This window comes from Kogia breviceps, chromosome 7 (genome assembly GCF_026419965.1).
Source record: "Kogia breviceps isolate mKogBre1 chromosome 7, mKogBre1 haplotype 1, whole genome shotgun sequence".
Lineage (NCBI taxonomy): Eukaryota > Metazoa > Chordata > Mammalia > Artiodactyla > Physeteridae > Kogia > Kogia breviceps.
This window is the reverse complement of record NC_081316.1, coordinates 11809087-11835111: the sequence shown is the minus strand read 5'-3', so window position 1 is coordinate 11835111 and position 26025 is coordinate 11809087. Positions and strand designations below refer to the sequence as shown.

Genomic DNA, 26025 nt, shown 5'->3' with positions numbered 1-26025 from the left:
GAGGTACTTGAATACGACCTGGACCTATAAGGTATAGCACATGAAGACATTGACTATGAACCAGTAGGTAGAGTTATTTTCCCATTTCTTTTCTATACATAAAAGAAGAACTCAGAAATGTTTGAACAATTACTATTCAGTGCTGAAGTAGGTGTTGCAGAGAGAATGAAATGCTGAATAAGAAATACTTTCTGAGCCGAAGCAATCTTGAGAAAGAAAAATGGAGCTGGAGGAATCAGGCCCCCTGACTTTAGACTATACTACAAAGCTATAGTCATCAAAACAGTATGGTACTGGCACAAAACCAAAAATATAGATCGATGGAACAGGATAGAAAGCCCAGAAATAAACCCACACACCTATGGTCAATTAATCTACGACAAAGAAGGCAAGACTACACAATGGTGGAAAGACAGTCTCTTCAACAAATGGTTCTGGGAAAACTAGACAGCCACATGTGAAAAAATGAAATTAGATCACTCTTTAACACGATACACAAAAATAAGCTCAAAATGGATTAAAGACCTAAATGTGAGACCAGACAGTATAAAACTCCTAGAGGCAAACATAGGGAGAACACTATCTGACATAAATCGCAGCAACATCTTTTCTGATCCATCCCCCAGAATAATGGAAATAAAAACAAAAATGAATAAATGGAACCTAATTAAACTCAAAAGCTTTTGCACAGCAAAGGAAAGCATAAAAAACAAAACGAAAAGACAGCTCACAGATTGGGAGAAAATATTTGCAAATGATGTGACTGACAAGGGATTAGTCTCCAAAATTTACAAACAACTCATGAGAATTAATATCATCAAAACAAACAACCCAATCAAAAAATGGGCAGAAGACCTAAACAGACATTTATCCAAGGAAGAAATGCAGATGGCCAAGAGGTACGTGAAAAGATGTTCAACATCGCTAATTATTAGAGAAATGCAAATCAAAACTACAAGGAGATATCACCTCACACCAGTCAAAATGGCTATCATCAAAAAATCCACAAGCAATAAATGCTGGAGAGGGTGTGGAGAGAAGGGAACCCTCCTACACTGTTGGTGGGAATGTAAACTGGTACAGCCACTATGGAGAACAGTATGGAGGTTCCTTAAAAAATTAAAAATAGAGCTACCCTATGACCCTGCAATCCCACTTCTGAGCATATATCCAGAGAAAAACATGGTCCGAAAGGATACATGCAACCCAATGTTCATTGCAGCACTGTTTACAATGGCCAAAACGTGGAAGCAACCTAAATGTCCATCAGTAGAGGAATGGATAAAGAAGATGTGGTATATACGTACAACAGACTATTGCTCAGCCATTAAAAAGAATGAAATAATGTCATTTGCAGAGACATGGATGGACCTAGAGATTGTCATACTGTGGAAAGTAAATCAGACAGAGAAAGAGAAATATTGTATGATATCCCTTATATGCAGAATCTAAAAAGAAATGATAGAAATGAACTTATTTAAAAAACAGAAACAGACTCACAGACTTAGAGAATGAACTTACAGTTACCAGGGGGTAAGGGTGGGGGGAAGGGATAGTTAGGGAGTTTAGGATTGACAGGTACACACTGCTGTATTTAAAATGGATAACCAACGAGGACCTACTCTATAGCACAAGGAACTCTGCTCAATGTTATGTGGCAGCCTGGAAGTGAGGGGAGTTTGCGGGAGAATGGTTACATGTATATGTAAGGCTGAGTTACTGTGCTGTGCATCTGAAACTTTCACATTGCTAACTGGCTATATTCCAATATAAAATAAAAAGTTAAAAAAAAAAAGTTCCCCAAATGAGTTCATTGTGCAGCAAAAAAAAAAAAAAAAAGAAAGAAAAAAAGAAATAGCTTCTGGGGAAGAAGAACTACAATCCTGCAGCCTGTGGAACAAAAACCACATTCACAGAAAGATAGACAAGATGAAAAGGCAGAGAGCTATGTACCAGATGAAGGAACAAGATGAAACCCCAGAAAATAAACTAAATGAAGTGGAGATAGGCAACCTTCCAAAAACAGAATTCAGAATACTGATAGTGAAGATATTCCAGGACCTTGGAAAAACAATGGAGGCAAAGATCAAGAAGATGCAAGAAATGTTGAACAAAAACCTAGAAGAATTAAAGAACAAACAAACAGAGATGAATCATATAATAACTGAAATGAAAAATATACTAGAAGGAATTAATAGCAGAATAACTGAGGCAGAAGAACAGGTAAGTGACCTGGAAGACAGAATGGTGGAATTCACTGCCATAGAAAAGAATAAAGAAAAAAGAATGAAAAGAAATGAAGACAGCCTAAGAGACCTCTGGGACAATATTAAATGCAACATTCACATTATAGGGGTCTCAGAAGGAGAAGAGAGAGAAAAAGGACCCGAGAAAATATTTGAAGAGATTATAGTCGAAAACTTCCCTAACATGGGAAAGGAAATAGCCACCCAAGTCCAGGAAGCGCAGTGAGTCCCATACAGATTAAACCCAAGGAGAAACACGCCGAGACACATAGTAATCAAATTGGCAAAAATTAAAGACTAAGAAAAATTATTTAAAGCAGCAAGGGAAAAACGACAAATACAAGGGAACTCCCAGAAGGTTAACAGCTGATTTCTCAGCAGAAACTCTACAATCCAGAAGGGAGTGGCATGATATACTTAAAGTGATGAAAGGGAAAAACCTACAACCAAGAGTACTCTAAACCAGCAAGGATCTCACTCCGATTCGATGGAGAGATCAAAAGCTTTACAGACAAGCAAAAGCTAAGAGAATTGAGCAACACCAAACCAGCTCTACAACAAATGCTAAAGGAACTTCTCTAAGTGGGAAACACAAGACAAGAAAGAGACCTACAAAAACAAACCCAAAACAATTAAGAAAATGGCCATAGGAACATACATATTGATAATTACCTTAAATGTCAATGGATTAAATGCTCCAAGCAAAAGACACAGGCTTGCTGAATGGATACAAAAACAAGACCCATATATATGCTGTCTACAAGACACCCACTTCAGACCTAGGGACATATACAGACTGAAAGTGAGGGGATGGAAAAAGATATTCCATGCAAATGGAAATCAAAAGAAAGCTGGAGTAACAATACTCATATCAGATAAAATAGACTTTAAAATAAAGAATGTTACAAGAGACAAGGAAGGAAACTACATAATGATCAAGGGATCAATCCAAGAAGAAGATATAACAATTATAAATATATATGCACCCAACATAGGAGCACCTCAATACATAAGGCAACTGCTAACAGCTTTTTATAGCTGTTAACTATAAAATCGACAGTAACACAATAATAGTGGGGGACTTTAACACCTCAATTATACCAATGGACAGATCATCCAAAATGAAAATAAAGAAGGAAGCAGAAGCTTTAAATGACACAATAGTCAGGATACATTTAATTGATATTTGTAGGACATTCCATCCAAAATCAGCAGATTACACTTTCTTCTCCAGTGTGCACAGAATATTCTCCAGGATAGATCACATCTTGGGTCACAAATCAAGCCTCAGTAAATTTAAGAAAATTTAAATCATATAAAAAATCTTTTCTGACCACAGCACTATGAGATTAGAAATGAATTACAGGGAAAAAAATGTAAAAAACACAAACACATGGAGGCTAAACAATAGGTTACTAAATAACCAAGAGATCACTGAAGAAATCAAAGAGGAAATCAAAAAATGCCTAGAGACAAATGACAATGAAAACACGACGATCCAAAACCTATGGGATGCAGCAAAAGCAGCTCTAAGAGGGAAGTTTATAGCTATACAAGCCTACCTCAAGAAACAAGAAAAATCTCAAATAAACAATCTAACCCTATGTCTGAAGGAACTAGAGGAAGAAGAACAAACAAAACCCAAAGTGGGCAGAAGGAAAGAAATCATAAAGATCAGAGCAGAAATAAATGAAATAGAAACAAAACAATAGCAAAGATCAATAAAACTAAAAGCTGGTTCTTTGAGAAGATAAACAATATTGATAAACCATTAGCCAGACTCATCAAGAAAAAGAGGGAGAGGACTCAAATCAATAAAATTAGAAATGAAAAAGGAGAAGTTACAACAGACACCGCAGAAATACAAAGCATCCTAAAAGACTACTACAAGCAGCTCTATGCCAATAAAATGGACAACCTGGAAGAAATGGACAAATTCTTAGAAAGGTATAACCTTCCAAGACTGAACCAAGAAGAAATAGAAAATATGAAGAGACCAATCACAAGTAATGAAATTGAAACTGTGACTTAAAATATTCCAACAAACAAAAGTCCAGGACCAGATGGCTTCACAGGTGAATTCTATCAAACATTTAGAGAAGAGCTAACACCCATTCTTCTCAAACTCTTCCAAAAAATTGCAGAGGAAGGAACGCTCCCAAACTCATTCTATGAGGCCACCATCACCCTGTCACCAAAACCAGACAAAGATACAAAAAAAAAAAGAAAATTACAGACCAATATCACTCATGAATATAGACGCAAAAGTCCTCAACAAAATACTAGCAAACAGAATCCAACAGCACATTAAAAGGATCATACACCATGATCAAGTGGGATTTATCCCAGGGATGCAAGGATTCTTCAATATATGCAAATCAAACAATGTGATACACCATATTAACAAATTGAAGAAGAAAAACCATATGATCATCTCAATAGATGCAGAAAAAGCTTTTGACAAAATTCAACACCCATTTATGATAAAAACTCTCCAGAAAGTGGGCATAGAGGGAACCTACCTCAACATAATAAAGGCAATACACAACAACCTCACAGCAAACATCATTCTCAATGGTGAAAAACTGAAAGCATTTCCTCTAAGATCAGGAACAAGACAAGGATGTCCACTCTCACCACTATTATTCAACATAGTTTTGGAAGTCCTAGCCACGGCAATCAGAGAAGAAAAAGAAATAAAAGGAATACAAATTGGAAAAGAAGAAGTAAAACTGTCACTGTTTGCAGATGACAGGATACTATACATAGAGAATGCTAAAAATGCCACCATAAAACTACTAATCAGTGAATTTGGTAAAGTTGCAGGATACAAAATTAATCCACAGAAATCTCTTGCATTCCTATATACTAATGATGAAAATTTTGAAAGAGAAATTAAGGAAACACTCCCATTTACCACTGCAACAAAAAGAATAAAATACCGAGGAATAAACCTACCTAGGGAGACAAAAGACCTGTATAAAGAAAACTATAAGACACTGATGAAAAAAATTAAAGATGATACCAACAGATGGAGAGATATACCATTTTCTTGGACTGGAAGAATCAATATTGTGAAAATGACTATATACCCAAAGCAATCTACAGATTCAATGCAATCCCTATCAAATTACCAATGGCATTTTTTAATGGAACTAGAACAAAAAATCTTAAAATTTGTATGGAAACACAAAAGATCCCGAATAGCCATAGCAGTCTTGAGGGAAAAAAATGGAGCTGGAGGAATCAGACTCCCTGACTTCAGACTATACTACAAATCTACAGTAATCAAGACAATATGGTACTGGCACAAAAACAGTAACATAGATCAATGGAACAAGATAGAAAGCCCAGGGATAAACCCACGCACCTATGGTCAACTAATCTATGACTAAGGAGGCAAGGATATACAATGGAGAAAAGACAGTCTCTTCAATAAGTGGTGCTGGGAAAACTGGACAGCTACATGTAAAAGAATGAAATTAGAACACTCCCTAACACCATACACAAAAATAAACTCAAAATGGATTAGACACCTAAATGTAAGACCAGACACTATAAAACTCTTAGAGGAAAACACAGGCAGAAAACTCTTTGACATAAATCGCAACAAGATCTTTTTTGATCCACCTCTTAGAGTAAGGGAAATAAAAACAAAAATAAAGAAATGGGACCTAATGAAACTTCAAAGCTTTTGCACAGCAAAGGAAACCATAAACAAGACAAAAAGACAACTCTCAGAATGGAAGAAAAGATTTGCAAACGAATCAACGGACAAAGGATTAATCTCCAAAATATATAAACAGCTCATGCAGCTCAATATTAAAGAAACAAACAACCCAATCCAAAACTGGGCAGGCCTAAATAGACATTTCTCCAAAGAAGACATACAGATGCCCAAGAACCACATGAAAAGCTGCTCAACATCACTAATTATTACAGAAATGCAAATCAAAACTACAATGCGGTACCACCTCACACCAGTTAGAAAGGGCATCATCAGAAAATCTACAAACAACAAATGCTGGAAAGGGTGTGGAGAAAAGGAAACCCTCTTGCACTGTTGGTGGGAATGTAAATTGATACAGCCACTAAGAAGAACAGTATGTAGGTTCCTTAAAAAACTAAAAATAGAATTACCATATGATCCAGCAATCCCACTACTGGGCATATACCCAGAGAAAAACATAATTCAAAAAGACACATGCACCCCAATGTTCATTGCAGCACTATTTACAATAGCCAGGTCATGGAAGCAACCTACATTCATCAACAGATGAATGGATAAAGATGTGGTACATATATAAAATGGAATATTACTCAGCCATAAAAAGGAACGAAATTGGGTCATTGTTGAGACGTGGATGGATCTAGAGACTGTCATACAGAGTGAAGTAAGTCAGAAGGAGAAACACAAATATCGTATATTAACGCATATATGTGGAACCTAGAAAAATGGTACAGATGAACCAGTTGCAGGGCAGAAGTTGAGACAGAGACGTACAGAACAAACGTATGGACACCAAGCAGCGAAAGCCGTGGTGGGGTGGGGATGGTGGTGTGATGAATTGGGAGATTGGGATTGACATGTATACACTGATGTGTATAAAACTGATAATTAATAAGAAATGTATAAAAAAGTAAATAAAATTAAATTTAAAAATTTAAAATAAAAGTGTGGGACACATAGCCGAGGCTCAGATACACATGCAGGTGTATAGTCAATGATTACAGGGAGAAGTAACATGGGTAGTGGGGTTTGTAGGCACAAGCAGAATCTGAAATACGTTTAGGAGGGAATATTCAAGGTTTTTTACATCTTGCTCTTAAAAATGTATTCATTTCTTGAGAAATTGAATAAGTTTTTTTGTCTTTTTCCATTAATAATCAAAATAAGATTATGTTTATATATATATTTTTTATATAGTCCATTTATTTAAACTTCAGTGAGTTAACTCTCTGTTTTGATAAACTGAATAATCTGTTGTAACTTGTCTGGTGTTCTGTAAATTTGGTGTGAAGATGCAGACAGTCTTCTGTTCTTTCGTTTACAGGGTCCCTTTAATTTCGTGACTCCCCTGGCAGTAATTCATATTTTTTTTTTTGCTAAAAGGTAACAGTTACAGTGCAGAACATTTGTTTAATTTGTTTAGATTTATTAAACCATGCCCATTCTCTAGGACTTTGGGGGCATGATCTAGATAAGAACATATGGCATAATTTATTATTTTCTCAACTCTAGTTATGTGGTAAAGCATTGTTTAACTGTCAATGAGAAAATGTCAGATTGCTCTCCTTGGAAAAGTGATTTTTTGGATAATGTTCAATTAAATTTAATAAAGGAACATTTTATTTTCTTTAAAAAAAAATCTCAAAACAATAAATTCTGGAAAGGGTGTGGTGAAAAGCGACCCCTCCTGCACTGTTGGTGGGAATATAAATTGATAGAACCACTATGGAGAACAGTATGGAGGTTCCTTAAAAAGCAAAAAATAGAACTACCATATGACCCAGCAATCCCACTACTGGGCATATACATTGAGAAAGCCATAATTCAAAAAGATATATGTAAAACAATGTTCATTGCAGCACTATTTACAATAGCCAGGACATGGAAGCAACCTAAATGTCCATCAACAGATGACACATATATACAATGGAATATTACTCAGCCATAAAAAGAAACGAAACTGAGTTATTTGTAGTGAGGTGGATGGTCCGTCATACAGAGTGAAGTAAGTCAGAACAAGAAAAACAAATACCGTATGCTAACACATATATATGGATTCTAAAAAAAAAATGGTACTGATAAACCTAGTGGCAGGGCAGGAATAAAGACACAGACATAGAGAATGGACTTGAGGACACGGGGTGGTGGGGCAGGGGGAAGGTGGGGTGAAGTGAGAGTAGCATCGACACATATACACTACTGAATGTAAAATAGATAGCTAGTGGGAAGCAGCCGCATAGCACAGGAAGATCAGCTCGGTGCCTTGTGATGACCTGGATGGGTGGGATAGGGAGGATGGGAGGGAGGCTCAAGAGGGAGGGGATATGGGGACATTTGTACACATATGACTGATTCACTTTGTTGTACAACAGAAACTAACACAGTATTGTGAAGCAATTATACTCCAATAAAGATCTAAAAAAAAAAAAAAAAAAGGCAACTCAAAAAAGAAAAAAAGAAAAGGAAAGTAGTATTTGGAGAATTAATAGAAAGAAACAAAGTATCACTGGTTCAAAACATTTTCATTGATATCCTATCTTCCTTGATGCTACCATTAAATTTTTATTTGTAATTAAAAATAGCAATTTTTAATTACTTAATATTTATTCCTAGTTTTTTTCCATTTCCATGTGAATAAAAGTATTCCATATTACATGCAAAAAAAAAAAGGAAATAGTTTCTGGGAATTCCCTGGCAGTCCAGTGGTTAGGACCTGGTGCTTTCACTGCTGAGGAGCTGGGTTCAATCCTTGGTCAGGGAACTAAGATACCACAAGCTGCACGGCCAAAAATAATCACTATCATCATCATCATCATCATCATCATCCCCTTCCCGGATTGTGTAAATGATGAGGGGAATAGTTCCCCAATGCCCCCACCCCCGCTCTGCAATGCTCAGAGAGTCAAAAAGAAATAAGGGGGGCAATGGCACTGTAAGCTCCCCCTTACCAGTTCAGTAATAGAAAAATGTGCAACAAAACTGGCTTTCTGCATTTCCTCACCTCTAACTGACAGCCAATAACATACTCATACAGGAGAGATGTCCCTACAACCTGTTCTTATTGTCAAGGCCTGGTCAGCATGGAGCTGCCCCTTCTGGGATCCATGGCAGGAATGGGGGGCCTGCATGTTCTCTTACTCATTCTTTTTTTTAAATCTCATTAATAGCTTTTTAATATGATTTTTAAAAATTTATTTATTTATTTTTGGCTGTGTTGGGTCTTTGTTGCTGCACAAGGACGTTTTCTAGTTGAGGCGAGCGGGGTCTAGGCTTCCTTGCAGCGCGCGGGCTTCCCATTGCGGTGGCTTCTCTGGTTGCGGAGCATGGGCTGTAGGGAGCGCAGGCTTCAGTAGTTGTGGCATGAGGGCTCAGTAGTTGTGCCTCGCGGGCTCTAGAGCACAGGCTCAGTAGTTGTGGCACACGGGCTTAGTTGCTCCGCGGCACGTGGGATCTTCCCGGACCAGGACTCGAACCTGTGTTCCCTTAATTGGCAGGCGGATTGTTAACCACTGCACCACTAGGGAAGCCCTCTTACTCCTTCTTGATTCTCCTTTTAATGGCCCTTCATAGTTTCACCTAGTAAATCTTTTTTCACCTTTAAATAGTATAGGGATGTCCCTGGCAGTCCAGTGGTTAAGACTCCACACTTCCACTGTAGGGGCCTGGGTTCCATCCCTGGTCTGGGAACTAAGATCCCACATGCCACACAGTGCAGCCAAAAAAAAAGTATACAAAACAAACACTTAAACTTTAAAATGTTTTCTCATTATACTATCAAAAATCATTTTGGATACCCCCAATGGTTACCACATGCCACATGTGGCAGGCTGAAAAATGGTCCTCCAAGTCCTAATCCCCAGAAACTGTATGATACTTTATATGGTAAAAGGGACTTTGCAGATGAGATTAAGGGTCCTGAGATGAGGAGATTATCCTGGATTATGCAGTTGCCCCCACTGTTATCACAGATTATTTATAGGAAGGAGGGTGGGAGAGAAAAATGTGACAACAGAAGGAGGGTGAGAGAGGGAGAGTTTGGGAGATGCTATGCTGCTGGCTTTGAAGATGGAGGATGAGGCCATAAGCCAAGGAATGCAAGCAACCTCTAGAAACTAACAAAAGGAAGAAAACAGATTCTCACCTAGTGCTTCCAGAAGGAACACAGTACCACAACCCATTTTAGACTCTGACCTCCAGAACTATAAGAGATTAAATTTGTGTTGTTTTAACCCACTAAGTTTGTGGTAATTTGTTACAGTAGCAATAGTAAATGAATATACTACCATTCAGCACTTAACTCATACCTAATAAACTACTCCCGTCCTGCTCAAGACGTTTTACATAACAGATTCTCAACTTTTACATAATAGACTCTAAAATATGTTATTAGCTGTTGGAGGCTGTCATTCAAAGGACAGGATCGGGACTTCCCTGGTGGTCCAGTGGTAAAGAATCTACCTTCCAATGCAGGGGACAAGGGTTCAGTCCCTGGTCAGGGAACTAAAATCCCACATGCTGAGGGGAAACTAACTCCATATGCTGCAACTGCTGAGCTCGTGCACCTCAACAAGAGAGCCCGCCGCAAACTACAGAGCCCATACGCCCTGGAGCCCACGCCACAACTAGAGAGAGAAAACCCGCATGCCACAGTGAAAGATCCTGCATGCCTCAGCGAAGATTCCCAAGGGCCACAACTAAGACTCGAGGCAGCCAAAAGAAAAAAAAAAAAGAAAAGGAAAGAAAAGATAAATAAATAAATAAATAATAAATTTAAAAGGACATGATTATCCATGGAGTCATGAGCTGGACCCTGGCAACTGGACAGTCCACACTCCCTCCTTTGTCCTTGTAATGTACACTTTGCCCACCATTCCCACAGTGGGAGCTATTTTCAAGGACAAGAGAGTAGGATGTTGTTGAGACCACCTGGACAGTATATGTAACTGGCCCTGTTCTGGGCTCCATATAAATTTTTATGATTCTGGCAGGCAGGTAAGGAGGTCTACTTGCTTGCAGCTGCCCAAGACAAGCCCATATGTAAGTTCTCTTGCTCTGTAGGTACTTCCTACCACCTACCAATCTGGAGTGGCTGCCTCTCTCTTCAGTCTCTCCTTGCCCTCTATGTATGGGGGGCCACTTTGTGAACCAGCATGAGCACGGGCCATTTATTTATCTTGTTAATGAGAGAACCGGCAGGGTGTTAAGGCTGGTTCAAAAGAGATATAAGAAACTATGACCTATAACTAGTGTGGAAAAGAATGCTGGAGTGGGCTTCCCTGGTTGTGCAGTGGTTAAGAATCCGCCTGCCAATGCAGAGGACACAGGTTCGAACCCTGGTCGGGGAAGATCCCACATGCCACAGAGCAGCTAAGCCTGTGCGCCACAACTATTGAGCCTGCGCTCTAGAGCCCACGAGCCACAACTACTGAGCCCACACACCTAGAGCCCATGCTCCACATCAAGAGAAGCCACCACAATGAGAAGCCCGCGCACTGCAACAAAGAGTACCCCCTGCTCGCCGCAACTAGAGAAAGCCCACACATAGCAACAAAGACCCAACTCGGCCAAAAATAAATAAATAAATTTATTTTAAAAACAAAGAATGCTGGAGTGAGACTCAAATGTTAAATATCATACCAGTTAATATCTGGCAAGGCAATAAAACTGTCCCCTTTGGGATTATCTCTTCTATCAAAATGAAATCATCTCAACTGGACAAAATTAATTTGCAATTTAGCAATCTTCTACAAATTAACATCTAACTTCACTGAGTCTGGTACCTCACTAATAGTAAATACTAAGTCAAATAAAGTTGCCTCCCCTAGAACTTGAAATTATCCCAAAGCAGACTCGTTAGACAATGTTCTTGTTAAAACATAGAAAGGGCGCACAATAACCTTTTTTCCTTATTTCCAAGTTCTGTACAATTTTTCTAAACACACTTGTCCCAGTTACCGATGAGTAATAAACTCCTCCAAAACTCTGTGGTTTAAAACCACCACCATTTGATTATTATACCACAGTTTTAGGGGTCAGGTATCTGGGAAAGGCTCAGCTGAGTGGCTCTTCTGCTCCACGCAGTGTTGAATGCGGTCACTTGATGACATTCAGTTGCTAGCTGAGCTGGTCTGGAGAGCTTCATTCACGTGTCTGGTGTGGCTGGTAAGCTGGGTATAGCTGGACCCCTCTTCCTCTTCACGTAGTCTCAGGGCCTTTCCATGTGATCTCTTCAGCAAGGCAACTGGACATCTTACATGGACTTACACTGTCAATCTTCTTGAAGACTAGACACAGAACTGGCATAGCATCACCCCCCTGACCCCTACTCCATTGGTCAAAGCCATCATAATCCAGTCCAGATTCAAGGAATAATGGAAGTAGAACCCACCTCTTGATGAGAGAACAAAGAATTTGTAGCCTTGTTTAATCTACCGCAAGTTTCATCTTATACATTTTTATTTTCATTATATTGCTAATCCTTTTGTCTAAAGTCTGCTGCACCAAGAGTTCCCATAGCTTTCTGGGATGTCCGTCACAACTTTGCTGGCTACATGACTCTCTGGGCAGCCCACCACTCTTTTTCTCCCTCTCTATAACCCTTTGCAAGCACTCATGGACAATATCTTAAAGCAGCGGTACGCCAAGTGTAGTCCTAGAACCAACAGCATCAGAATCACCTGGGAACTTGGCATAAATGCAATTCTTAGGTCCCACTTCAGACCTACTGAACCAGAAACTCCAGGGCTGGGGCCCAGCGGTCTGTTATAACAAGCCCTCTTGGCGAGGCTGGGAACCACTGTTGTAGAGTTGTACATTACTTAATGAAAATTAATACAACATCTGAAACTAGTCTCACAAGAAAGTACATTTTATGTTCTTTTACCATGATTCCCCCCCCCCAAAAAAAGAAGCATGTATAGACTCTGTAAATACCACAGTGGATTATTTACAGCCTCTGGAGAAAGGACAGACAATGCCAAAGCACGGTGGCTTTCACTAACTGATGTTCTCTCTCAGCTGTGAAAAGCCTTTTCCATATACCCGGGCTCGCAGGAAAGACTTTTCTTCCAACCACTCAGGGGACACTCTCCAGAGGCCTCATATCTTATTTCTACAGAATTACTTGTGAAAAGAATTTGTATCCTCTCCATCTTAATAATGGGCCTATTACACACCTCAAAAAAATACATTATTCACCTAAAGGGACTCTCATTAATCTCCCTCAAAGACGGTGCACTTTATTGTCTATATGACACCTTGTTTTCTGTTTCCTTCTCTGCTCTGTATTATTTCTTTCCTTATCTTTTCTTTAAAATTATCCTATAGTTCATTCATATTCCACTTTCCTATTTCCTTATATAAACTGCTTTAGCTGTATCCTAAAAGTCTTTATATGTTAATAAGTTTATCATTCAGCTCTAAATATTTTCTACTTCCCATTATGTTTTCTCAAGTAGTCCATTAATTAGAGGCATGGAGTTTTGTTTGTTTGTTTGTTTTGACATTTCTGATCTCTAACATAACGATCAGAAAACAGGAGCTGCAACATCTGGAATCAGCAAACTCTTTGTGCAAAGGGCCAGACAGTAAATATTTCAGGCTTTGCTAGCCAAATGGCCTCCATTGTAAGTATACAACTCTGCCTTGGTTGCCCTAAAGCAACCACACACAATACGCAAATAAATGAGGGTGGTTGTATTCCAAAAAAACTTTACTTACAAAACAGGCAGCTGGCCAGATTTGGCTGTGGGTCACAACTTGCCAACCCTTGGCCTACATGGCACCAATTCTTTGGTCATTGTGCTGTTACCTGTACTACATGAAGTTTTGTAATGTTCCATGCATGCTTGAAAGCTAATTATCATCTTATCCTTGGCCTGCTCCACTTTAAGCTTTAGGCCTGCCCCATGCAAACATTCGCTTTTGTAAAACCGTCACAGTGATTAAGAGATTGGATTTTTGGAATCAGAGAGAACTGGTTGCCACTTTCCACAGGGTGGTTTAGGATAGATGAATTAACATCTCTAATCCTCCGGTTCCACATCTCTAGGGAAAATAACAGTACCTGCCTCACAGGGTTGGCATAAGGCAGACTTCAGTCATTAGTAGAAGTAGTATTAAAATCATCACTGAACCACTACTCTGTGAGGCAGGTTTCATTAAACCCATTTTACAAAGAAATTAAGCCTCAGACGTGTTTAGATAACCTGCTCCACATCTGGCAGCCAATGACAAAGTACTGACTCCCACCCATAACTTCTAGTTCCAAATCCAAAGTTTCCACTACTCAGACTCTGATTAATCAATCTGGTCCTACTAACATGTAAGGAATTTATGCCACTCCTAGGCGAGGCTGCATTTTAAGACACCGGGAGAGAGGAGTTGCAAAATCCACTCCTTAATTCTTCGAATTAATTCTTTGTGGTCCAAGTTTAGTCCTTAAGGGGAAAGAGAGAGTTCTCCAGGGCCGAAAGGGCATGCAAGGTGCTAGCGGAGGTGTACCTCCCAAACAGATTTCTGGAAGAAGCTGCCGAGGCTTACACCCAGGACAAACGTTTTTCTGGGCTTGATCCTCTAAGCAGGTGGTGTCACGCAGCGGCGCACTCAGCCTCGATGACCTTACTGCCCACGGCTGCCCTGCTTGGCTCTCCCACTTCACCTGCCTGGAGCGCCTGGGACCTAAAAATACCTCCCTGATGGAACCTCCCGGAACATGCATTCGGCTTTTTTTTTTTTTTTTAATCGCCCTCATCACTTTGAGACACATAAGTCACAGCCCTGACCCGCTGTCGACTCAGCGGGTGACATGCCGCTGAAAGTGGTGACGAATTCAGCCCATTTCAATGACCTGAACTTTAATTTTTTTTCCTCCACTCGGCGCATATCGTATGTCGTGAGGACTGCCAAGCAAAACACACGAAGACCGTGTCGGACGCTGGCAAAACAGTCTAGGAATCTCCATTTCTCCCAGTCCAGGTTAATTCTGGGACTCTTCAAAGCCTTACCGTGTGACAATCACAAGGCTTTTCTCCGCCCCGTCGGTGACGTTAAACTCGTGACTCGAACCTGAGCGCCGGGCCGCACAGAGAAGCCAGGGGCGGAGCTACAAGTCCAGATCGCAAGGAAGCCCCCGACGGGCGGCGCGTGCGCAGTGTCTCGCCATGGGACCTCCTTCCCGCCGCTGAGACTAGGAAGCGGGACGCCAAATCTGTCCCCGCGCAGCCGCCGCCGCCGGGCGCCGAACGGGGCGGCCGCCCTCCCCGAGGCGCGCCTGCGCACGTTCCCGCGCACGCTCCGGCGTACGGCGGCGGCCAGGGGTCGCGAGCCGGTGGAGGACCCGCGCGCGGAGGAGACCGGAGAGTCAGCGCTCCTTCCCTCCCTCCCCCATTCCCCTCCCCGCTCCCTCCCCCCCCCCGAAGAATGTTCCGCTACGAGGTGAGTTGTTGCGACCGGAAGTGACCCCTCCCTCCCTCCCTCCGGCACGCGCCCCTCTTTCTCCCTCACCCCCCGCGCGTCTGTCCAGCGCTCCTGGTGGGAGGGGGCGGGCGGCGGGACCCGCGGGACCGAGCGGAGTGCGTCGGTCTGGGGTCGCGGGTTTAATCCGAGGGCTGTGAGCTGGCTTCGGGGGGCGGGACTGTCCTATCAGTTGCCACCGAGGAGAGCTGACCTCTGTTTGGGGGTGGGGAGGGCCCCTTACGTGCCTTAACCAGACTACCCCCCACCCCCGGAGGAGTGAGGAGTAGAGAGCGTTGCACCCAGCCTCGGTGGCTCTTGAGGAAGCGTCACCCGAGAAAGCCCAGAGACGCGTTTCCCGCCCTGGACCCGGAACCATCTCCCCTCCAATTACTTATACACACCCCCTTACAAACCGGCGACCGTCAAGTCCCGGGGGCCTGGACTCGCCCTTTGACTGGGGCCGAAGACCGCTTACTAAAGAGGACTCCGAGTTGGGAAGGGGCGTGTCCAGCAGAAGTTCCTTCTGGGCGAGTGGAGGGGGACGTGGGTTTGGTGACGGTCCGGGTATGTAGCAACAGTCGAGAGTCCTGACAGTGTCACTTGTTCGCTGTATGACTTTTAGCGACTCCTAATCATTGGACAGGATTTCTGGATTTGTAGAACCAAAGGGTTGGTTTAGATGACCCCTAAGAGTGTTTCCAATGTAAAAAGCAGTGATTTGGTTAAGTACATCTTTGTGATTTGGGAGTGCTTCTGGAAGTTGCCTGTTGATGGGGAGGCAGTTGCATGCTTGCTTTGTGTACGTTTGGGAGACTTAAGATGGGTGGGATGGCCCTTTGACCTAACCTTTCATTTGGGAACAGCCTGGCTAAGAGGTCAGGGTGTATCAGAAATGTGGCTGCAGAGAGAGTGTGGAATTCCGATGCTGAGTCTTTGAAAACTGGGGACACATATACTTGGTATTTGATAGGAATGGTTCAAGATCAAACTGCCTTTATGTAAACATGGAGAGAGATGATGAGATACAGTAGGCAAAGTTCCCCAAAGAAAAGAAAACTTGGAAAATAAATCGGTTGAAAACTGAAATGGGAGTTGGGGGGGTATGTTTAAGATAGAACACACCTAAGTTGTTAAACTGGTGATATCTAGTATTAACAATACCCAGTGTTTGCCTAAATCTTTGCCTCATTTGATCCTCACAACAGCTTTCTGAGGTAGGTGGTATTGTCCCTGCATCACCACTTAAGAGATTGTGGCTTAGAGGCTAACACAGCCTGAGACAAAATAGATGCTCAGGGGGTATTGAATGAATTAATCAGAAAGTATGTGACTTGCCCGAGTTGGTATCACTTGTAAGAGTAGAGACACAACTTAAACCCGTCACATCACAGCTTTTCAAGAGTTCACTTAATTGTGATGGAACACTTAGCTTTCTCCTTTATCACCAGAGTTTGGGCCTGTAAGGAAACAGAAGGGGAAAAAGAAAATGAAGAGAAAGCTTTAAAAGGGAATAATAAACTAGTTGAAAAGGTGACATGAATATGGGGAAGATGAGAATTTCGTTGAAAAATATAGGTAGAAGTCAAGCAAAATAATAAAGTGTTCATTTTCAGTTGTCATTATTATTGTAACCAGTGATGGAAAGGAAGTTGGCAGGCCTCATTTCTTGGTTGCATGAGGAAATGCTATTATTAGATTCTTGATAAATAGAGAAATGGAAGTTTGGGGGAAGAGGTTAAATAAGGAATAGGAACGAGAAGCTGAAAAAAAAAGGTACTGAAGTCTTGCAGTGTCAGGGAAATTGGGGGATAGAAAAAAATGCCATCTGCACAAAAAGTCATAATGAAGCTATTGTGTTGATCAGGAAGATAAAAACTTTTTTTTAGAATGAGGTTGTGAACTTCATGAATAGCTGATCTCTTTTTTTAGTCTTTGGAGGATTGTCCTCTGGATGAAGATGAAGATGCATTTCAGGGCCTGGGAGAGGAAGATGAAGAGATTGATCAATTCAATGATGATACATTTGGGTCAGGCGCAGTTGGTAAGTGATGTCTTTCTTTTATAATGTCATCTTGGTCTCTTGCTGTTTTCAAATGCTCTCTTTTATAAGTACTTTTGTCTAAGTAGGCGTAACCTCATTCACAAAGTTGGCAAACTGTTCTGTTCTTCACTCCAAGCATCTACCCTCCTCCTCTGGGCTTCTTTTTGCCTCACGTATAAAACCAAGTGTTTTCTAAGCCCTGTCCCTTCCAGTTTTATGATCTATGGCTCTAAGTTGACACTATAAGGAATTCAAATGATTAGAGAAGTGGACATTTTACAAAGGTTTAAAATAATCCTAGAAGAAGGAAATTTTTATTTGTGGAACATGGAACTTAAGGAAAACTAGTTGACTAGGAGAAAACTCAGATTCAGATGTATATGTTTTAAAAGTCAGTTGATCAATAATACATTGCACGACTCTGCTATTGTCCTATAGTATATTCAATAAATAAAGTTTTTTATTCCAAGAATTTTGGTGATAGAAAGTCTTCATAAGTTAGAAAAGTGTTATGCACAGATGAAATTTTCTCATCCTTGGGTATAGATAAATATTCCTGGTGTTGGAAGTGGTTAAAAAATTAAAGAGCCAAACTAAACTAGAGGCCACAGTTATAATTACTGAGATGAAAGGTTTAGGGAGCAAGCTTACATAATAAAGTTTGAGAGTTAGAGATCCTGGAACAAGTATACTAATAAGTTAAAATTAAACTGTACTTTGGAAAGATGAATAGGTAAAGGAAGTCCCTGGCGGTCCAGTGGTTAGGACTCTCTCGCTCTCACTGCCAAGGGCCTGGGTTCATCCCTGTTTGGGGAACTAAGATCCCACATACCCCATGCAGCCAAAAAAAAAAAAAAAAAGAATAGGTAAAGGCCAGAAACTATAAAACTCTTACAGGAAAACATAGGCAGAACACTCTATGACATACATCACAGCAAGATCCTTTTTGACCCACCTCCTAGAGAAATGGAAATAAACAGATGGACCTAATGAAACTTAAAAGCTTTGCACAGCAAAGGAAACCACAAACAAGACGAAAAGACAACTCTCAGAATGGGAAAAAATATTTGCAAATGAAGCAACTGACAAAGGATTACTCTCCAAAATATACAAGCAGCTCACGGAGCTCAATAGCAAAAAAACAAACAACCCAATCCAAAAATGGGCAGAAGACCTAAACAGACATTTCTCCAAAGAAGACATACAGATTGCCAAGAAACACATGAAAGGATGCTCAACATCACTAATCATTAGAGAAATACAAATCAAAACCACAATGAGGTATCACCTCACACTGGTCAGAATGGCCATCATCAAAAAATCTACAAATAAATGCTGGAGAGGGTGTGGAGACAAGAGAACCCTCTTGCACTGCTGGTGGGAATGTAAATTGATAGAGCCACCATGGAGAACAGTATGGAGGTTCCTTAAAAATCTAAAAATAGAACGACCATGTAACCCAGCAATCCCACTACTAGGCATACACTCTGAGAAAACTATAATTCAAAAAGAGTCAGTACCGAAATGTTCATTGCAGCTCTCTTTACAATAGCCAGGATATGGAAGCAACCTAAGTGTCCATCGACAGATGAATGGATAAAGAAGATGTGGTGCATATATACAATGGAATATTACTCAGCCATAAAAAGAAATGAAATTGAGTTATTTGTAGTGAGGTGGATGGACCTAGAGACTCATACAGAGTGAAGTAAGTCAGAAAGAGAAAAACAAATAACATATGCTAACACATATATATAGAATCTAAAAAAATAATAATGGTTCTAAAGAACCTAGAGGCAGGACAGGAATAAAAACGCAGACGTAGAGAATGGACTTGACACTGGGAAAGGGAAGTTGGGACACAGTGAGAGAGTGGCATGGACATATATACACTACCAAATGTAAAACCGATGGCTACTGGGAAGCAGCCGCATAGCACAGGGAGATCAGCTCTGTGCTTTGTGACCACCTAGAGGGGTGGGATAGGGAGGGTGGGAGAGACACGCAAGAGGGAGGAGATATGGGGATATATGTTTATGTATAGCTGATTCACTTTGTTATACAGCAGAAACTAACATATCATTGTAAAGCAATTATACTCCAATAAAGATGTTAAAAAAACCCCAAAACATTGTATAGAGGTAACATTTTAACCACAATTCTGTCAGTATTATGGGTTTTTGTTTTAGTATTGTTTTAAAATCATTTCTTTAATTGTTTAAAAATATTTCGTAGTTTTAATTTTGTCCATTCCATTTCAATAAGATTTGACGAACACATTTGGAAAAAAAAAAAAAAGATGAATAGGTAAGAGTCCATGCAACTCTCTTTGCTTTGACTGTTGGTGTTGAAAAGCAGCAATGACCACATTTATGTTGCGATGTGTGAATATGTGGGATTTCAAATATTCAAGTTAAGTAATAAGAAGAGGAAATTTATTAGAAGTGGGTAACCCCAAAATGTTCAATATCAAAAACAAATAAGAGGTCTTAAAAATGTTGTATTAGGACTTCCCTGGTGGGTTACCCAGGGGTTAAGAATCCACCTGCCAATGCAGGGGACATGAGATCAATCCCTGGTCGGGGAAGATCCCACATGCCGGTGAGCAGCTAAGCCTGTGCACCACAACTACTGAGCCTGCCGTCTAGAGCCCGCACGCCACAACTACTGAAGCTCGCCCTCCTAGAACCCGTGCTCTGCAACAAGAGAAGCCACCGCAGTAAGAAGCCCGCGCACACCCTGCTCGCCGCAAGTAGAGGAAGCCCGCGTGCAGCAACAAAGGCCCAACGCAGCCAAAAATAAAATAAAATAGTTGTACTGGTTACTGGTTTTGCACTGACCTAAACAGCTTAAGTTTATTTAAGCTTAGACTGAGTTGAATGAACCGGCAAAAATGAGAGTATACTATTTTCAATCAGGGTTTACCAAATTCCTTGGAGAGCTAAAACAGCTGCTGTTGGAAGCAGCAAGAGAAGCATTTAAGGTAGAAGCTAGGCTTATTACAGAAGGGAAGCGAGGACCTTTTGGATTACAGCCATAGTTTAGGGGATAAGATTGTCCAAGAGGATGACACGATCTCAGATGCTGTTCTCTCTCCATGGAGATCACAGGGAAAGGGACATAGAATAGAATGACGAAAGCAGGGAACTGGTGTGAATTGCAAATTATATTTGAAACTTCAGTAAAAACCTATAGAATACAATAGAAGCTACAAACAGTGTGTGCTTGTTTCTGGAGCTCTTTTTCTCTTACAATTTTGTACTGAATGTTACCATTTTTTAGCAAATTCATCTGTATAAAAATGAAATTTATTAAAATGAAGTATGTTCAGGTTAGCCAGCATAGTAAATGTCCTCAGTTTTTAACCTGGACAGAAGAGGAGTAGTTTTGCCTTCCCATTGACTTCCAGAGTGCTAGACAGTCTTTTTTTCTGAGTTTCTATGTTTTTCACAAGATGAGGAAAGTACTGCCTTAAAAGAATTTTAGAATGTGCAGAACTGCATTTTATGTGATGGAAAATGAAAAAGCCCCTAGGGTTACACAGTAAAAGAACAGATGATTAAAAGTAAAGGCAGTGAAGTAGCATATGGTTAGCCCATTTTGTACCCTGAGGCACAAGGATGATTAAGGACTTCTTGGTCAACAAAGTTTATAATGGAGAAAAGATTTCCCAGTGTGACCCCTTTCCATTGAGAGTATACTTGAATTGTGAAGTTAAAACCTTAGTTCCTCATCTTGATATAAATACTATATGGGTTTATAAAAAGAAAATTGCTTTCTAAGTCGACCTGTGTCTTCTTTAATATACTTCTAAAGGTGGATATACAGCTGGTGTAGAGAACTTAAACCAGCAGGTAAAATGTCAGACCTATGACATACATTTTGGTTTGTTGGTTTTTAACTCAAAGAGTGAGTATCTTGAGTAATACCTGTTAGTACAGTAGTTATTTTAAGTCACTGGCTACAGATGCTCTGATGTCACCTTTCCTTAAGAAACTAGTCACTGTCTTCTGCATGGAAAAATGTTTGCATCATCTTTGAGCAGTAAATGGACCACAGTAATCTCAACTTGTTCTCTAAAAATAAAAGCTTACACTTACAAGGTGCTTATTATATGCTAGGGACCGTTCTAAGCGTTTCACGTATATTGTTAATCCTCATAGCAACCTTGCAAGGTAGGTACTATTATTATCCTCATGTTAACAAATGAAGAAGGAAAATGCCAGAGATGTTAAGTAACTATAAATACAATCAATGTAAGCTACCAGTTATGTTTTAACGGTCTTTGGGGGATCTTTGGGAAAATCTCCTGCCTCCACATGAAAGGGCTCCCCATTCTTTCTACTTCCTTTGTATTGATAGCTGCTAAAATCTTTAGGGACTGAGATTGCTCTAAAATTAAATCACCTCTACTTCCTGTTCATTTTGTTTTTATTCAAAAACAAATATCCCTGAGACGGACTTGAGGGGAATTACCACAACAAGCACACATTTACAGAAGCAGCCAGGAATTCAGTAACCCACATCAGCATATAGGTTAATTAGTTGAAGGAAAACGGTTACCTCTTTCCCTTCATTTCTCTGTTATTTTTTTCCCCTACCCTTTATCCTTTTGACCAATGTGGGTTGAGGTCAAGCATTGCCATATCTAAGTATGTTTTTAGGTCATTTGAAAAAGATACAGAGTGAGGCATCCTTTTATACTAAGGATGTGTGACCTCTGACATACTGTTTCAGATGATTTTTTGCAAGAGCAAGAAATATCTAAAATGAACATGATGGTGTTCTGTGGCATAGGTTTCTTTGCTTACATGTTTGAAAAAGTAACAATTCACAACAGAGCCTTTCTCACAGAATATGGCTACTTAACCAGCATTTTATTTTATTTATTTTTTTTTTTTTTTTGCGGTACGCGGGCCTCTCACTGTTGTGGCCTCTCCCGTTGCGGAGCACAGGCTCCGGACGCGCAGGCGCAGCGGCCCAGCCGCTCCGCGGCATGTGGGATCTTCCCGGACCGGGGCACGAACCCGTGTCCCCTGCATCGGTAGGCGGACTCTCAACCACTGCGCCACCAGGGAAGCCCTAACCAGCATTTTTAAAATTAATTATTAAGGACAAATAGATTATCATCTTTGGTGGGACCTAGTAAAGTTAGTAAATAGGATTATGAGAAGTGAATGAAAGCAATGTAAATTAGAACTCTTTTGCATTAAAATCAATCTTAACGATCAGTTTCTTAAATTTGGGAAATAAATGTTTTTAAAAATCCCTTAATTCAGGATTATAGACTCCCTTTTTTTTTTTTTTTTTGGCATTGTTGAGTCAGTAAAATTGCAAAAAGCAGTTAGTCCTTCAAAACATGCTTAGCTTACTCTTCCTTAGCAAAGATGATACAAATATTAATATCACAATTGATTTTTAATTACACTGTTCTTTAAGCATATTTTTAAAATAACTGATAAATTAGTGCTGTAATTTTCATCTAAAGTAGATTTTTCCCTTTACCACAATTAGTACATTCACATCTACCACAGTGCTCAAAGACTAGACAGTGGTTCTGATCATACAAATGATAAATTTGGGAGTCCCACTTACCTCGTATTTTTTGTTTTTTGGCCGCGGCATGCGGGATCTTAGTTCCCTGACCAGGGACCAAACCCGTGCCCCCTGCATTGGGAGCATGGAGTCTTAACCACTGGGCCACCAGGGAAATCCCTTACCTTGTTTTTTTTTTTGGATCACTAGTGTTATATGATACATTGTTATGTAATAAAAGTAGCAATTTTAAATGTTTATAATCTGACCCTGAAAGGGACTTAGGCTACTTAAATTTGTTATACATCTGAAACTAATGTGATGTTGTATGTCAACTATAAAAATTGCAAATAATCCAAATTTCCATCAGTAATGGATAAGTTAAATTACTTTATTAGTAGAGTAGAATCTTATTTAGGTATGAAAAAGAATGAGATGATATTATCAGTAGTTATGTGTTCCCACTTTAAAAAATTTAACATTCCTGAAGAATTATGGGGAACTTTCACTTTCTAAGTTACATATTTGTGTAATATTTAAATTTTTTAACAAACATGTATTTTAACAAGTTGCATGTGAGCCCCTCAGAAAGTCTAAATCTTTTTTTAAGTGGCTACCATTAATTACACCCTTAGTATATACCAGGCACTTTTTTTTTTCTTTTTTTCTTGTCGTGGTGCTTCCACTTCTTCCTTCTCCTTTCTTTAAATGAGGTATATAGAAAAATTATACGGGGAGGATTGTCATTAAGGACCCTTTTTCAGAATTCTGTGTTTTTATGTTAGTAATTACCTGTTATCTCTCTGTTTTGAATTTTGCAGGACATACAAAACAAAACTAAAATAAGAATAAAAATATATAACATTTACAAAAGAATACGTGGGGTTTTGGTGGGTTAGAAAGTAGTGCATGTTCAGATGAGGTGAAGGTAGAATTAAAATGAAAAGATTATTTAGGGAAAGCTTCAGTGAGGAGGGAAAGGAATCTGAATTTGAATGCTGAAAGGAGCAAAATAGTAGAGCTTTTATGATGGAGTCAGAAGGGCATGGAGGGGCATGGAGGAGCACTGGAATGAGAGAAGTGATGGAAGTAAGGTCTGGGTCTCGAGCAGCCGGTAGAAGGTTCTGAAGATTTTCATCTGTGCGATAGCTGGACTCAAAAATAATGCTGTGCCAGCATAAAAAACAAAAAACAGCAAAATAACCTAGTGCCAGTGCTACAGATTATATAGTAGTATGTAGAAATAGACAGTTAAAGCAGAAGAGGACTGACACTGGTCCAAGTCACCCTCGCCTTTCCTGTGGCATACTTGCAAGTAGCCTCCTGACAGGGCTCCATGCTTCCAATAGTGTTGCCCCCTTCTTGGCAAATGTGTTTTCAACACAGCAGCCAGAGTGATTCTTTCAAAAAGTCAAGCCACATCCAAACCTCCAGCAGCCCCCATTTCAGAGGGGCTCTAAAGGCCCTCTGGGAGCTCTCCCACTTTGACCTCATTTTTCTTCTGCTCTTCACCCCTGTTCATTCCAATCCAAGCACAGTCCTTGCTGCTTCTCAAAATCGTCAGTCGTTCGTCCTAAGGCCTTTTTACTGACTGTCCCTCTGCCTGAGACACTCTTCTCCTAGGTATCCACATGGCTAACTTATTCTTGATACTTTGCTCAGATGTCACCTTCTCAACGAGACATACGTACCTCTGACCATCCTATTTAAAGTTTTCAATTTGCTTCTCTTCCCCCGTATTCCTGTAGCATATCGTCTTCTCATATAGTATCTAGTTTACTTACTCATTATGTTCATTATTTATTTTCTGTCTCTTCCCTGCGTAAAGAGCCACAGGAGGGCAGGGATCCTTGTCTATTTTGTACACCAGTGTACCCCATGCACCTAAAGCAATGTCTGTCACATAATAGATTATTAGTATTAGTATTATTAGCTGTATTAGTATTAGTATTCAAAAAATACTATTTGAATGACACGAATGGATTTAAAAGCTTAAGAAGATGACAGTCACCTAAGAGAAAGTTGTACCCTAGCGCGAGTTTTTGCCTAAAATGTCACAGCATCTCAAACCAACAGGTTGTACTATATCACCAACTTGGAAATTGGTTTCAGAATATAGTTTGCACGTAGTTGCTAATGTATTAAGCTATTACTCTAAAAGTTTGAGTTTATTCCTGGTAGGATGTTAGTTGTTCTCAATAGGGCAAAGCCCACTTTAAACGTGCCCCTTATTTCATGTCTCTAGTTGGATAACAGAAGAATTTTATAAAACTTGTTTATTCCAATATGAACTGTTTCTTTTTGATGATTTCCTTACAGATGATGATTGGCAGGAGGCACACGAGCGCCTGGCTGAATTGGAAGAGAAGCTACCTGTGGCGACCAGTGAACAAACAGGCAATGGAGAAAGGGATGAGATGGACTTGTTGGGTGATCACGAGGAGAATCTGGCAGAAAGGCTCAGTAAGATGGTGATTGAAAATGAACTAGAAGATCCAGCTATCATGAGGGCAGTACAGACCAGGCCAGTGTTGCAAGTAAGTTACTGTGATCTGAGAGCTATAGCAGACTGATAATTAAAGCAAAGTTTTGGGCTTGGCTATTTTATTTCATCTCCTACGCTGAGAGCATTACATGTGCTATAGTAATTTGGTAGTATAATTCCTGATGATAGCAATTCTAGAGATGAAGTTGGGAAATAAGGTATATTCTAGAACACTGTAGTTTCTATTCTCAAGCAGTTGAGGCCCTTTGGGAGCTTTGCTCACCAAAAGCTGGTAAGTTGCCCGGCGAGCCCGCACTCTTCTAGACTTGTGTGTGTGTTTTCCTTTTTTGTTAGCCCCGACCAGGAAGTCTCAATTCCAGCATCTGGGATGGATCTGAAGTTCTGAGGCGAATCCGAGGACCACTGCTTGCTCAGGTATTAAACGTTGTCTCGTTATATAAAAATCCTAATATCCGAAAGCTGGCTCCTGTTGTTATCCTTTCCTTACTGGAACAACGTATGGATGTATATC

The 26025-nt window shown here is 40.2% G+C and overlaps 1 protein-coding gene and 1 long non-coding RNA gene across 4 annotated transcripts in view; one reads left to right on the top strand and one right to left on the bottom strand.

Moving 5' to 3' along the window:
• The window catches only part of LOC136794465 (uncharacterized), a 64553-nt gene extending 49157 nt beyond the window's left edge, over nucleotides 1–15396 (bottom strand). For both annotated transcript variants that reach the window (XR_010841255.1, XR_010841254.1), the window contains exon 1: nucleotides 14982–15396. This is a non-coding gene — a long non-coding RNA (uncharacterized lncRNA). The remainder of the gene's footprint in view (nucleotides 1–14981) is intronic.
• The window catches only part of PATL1 (PAT1 homolog 1, processing body mRNA decay factor), a 36202-nt gene continuing 22566 nt past the window's right edge, over nucleotides 12390–26025 (top strand). The window contains exons 1-4 of one of the 2 annotated variants that reach the window (XM_059070445.2): nucleotides 12390–15411; nucleotides 17362–17473; nucleotides 25328–25545; nucleotides 25848–25928. In XM_059070445.2, the coding sequence (XP_058926428.1) occupies nucleotides 15397–15411; nucleotides 17362–17473; nucleotides 25328–25545; nucleotides 25848–25928 (426 nt within the window). In that variant the 5' untranslated portion in view covers nucleotides 12390–15396. Of the gene's footprint in view, nucleotides 15412–15487; nucleotides 15997–17361; nucleotides 17474–25327; nucleotides 25546–25847; nucleotides 25929–26025 lie in introns of those variants that run through there. The other variant, XM_059070447.2, reaches the window with a different exon arrangement.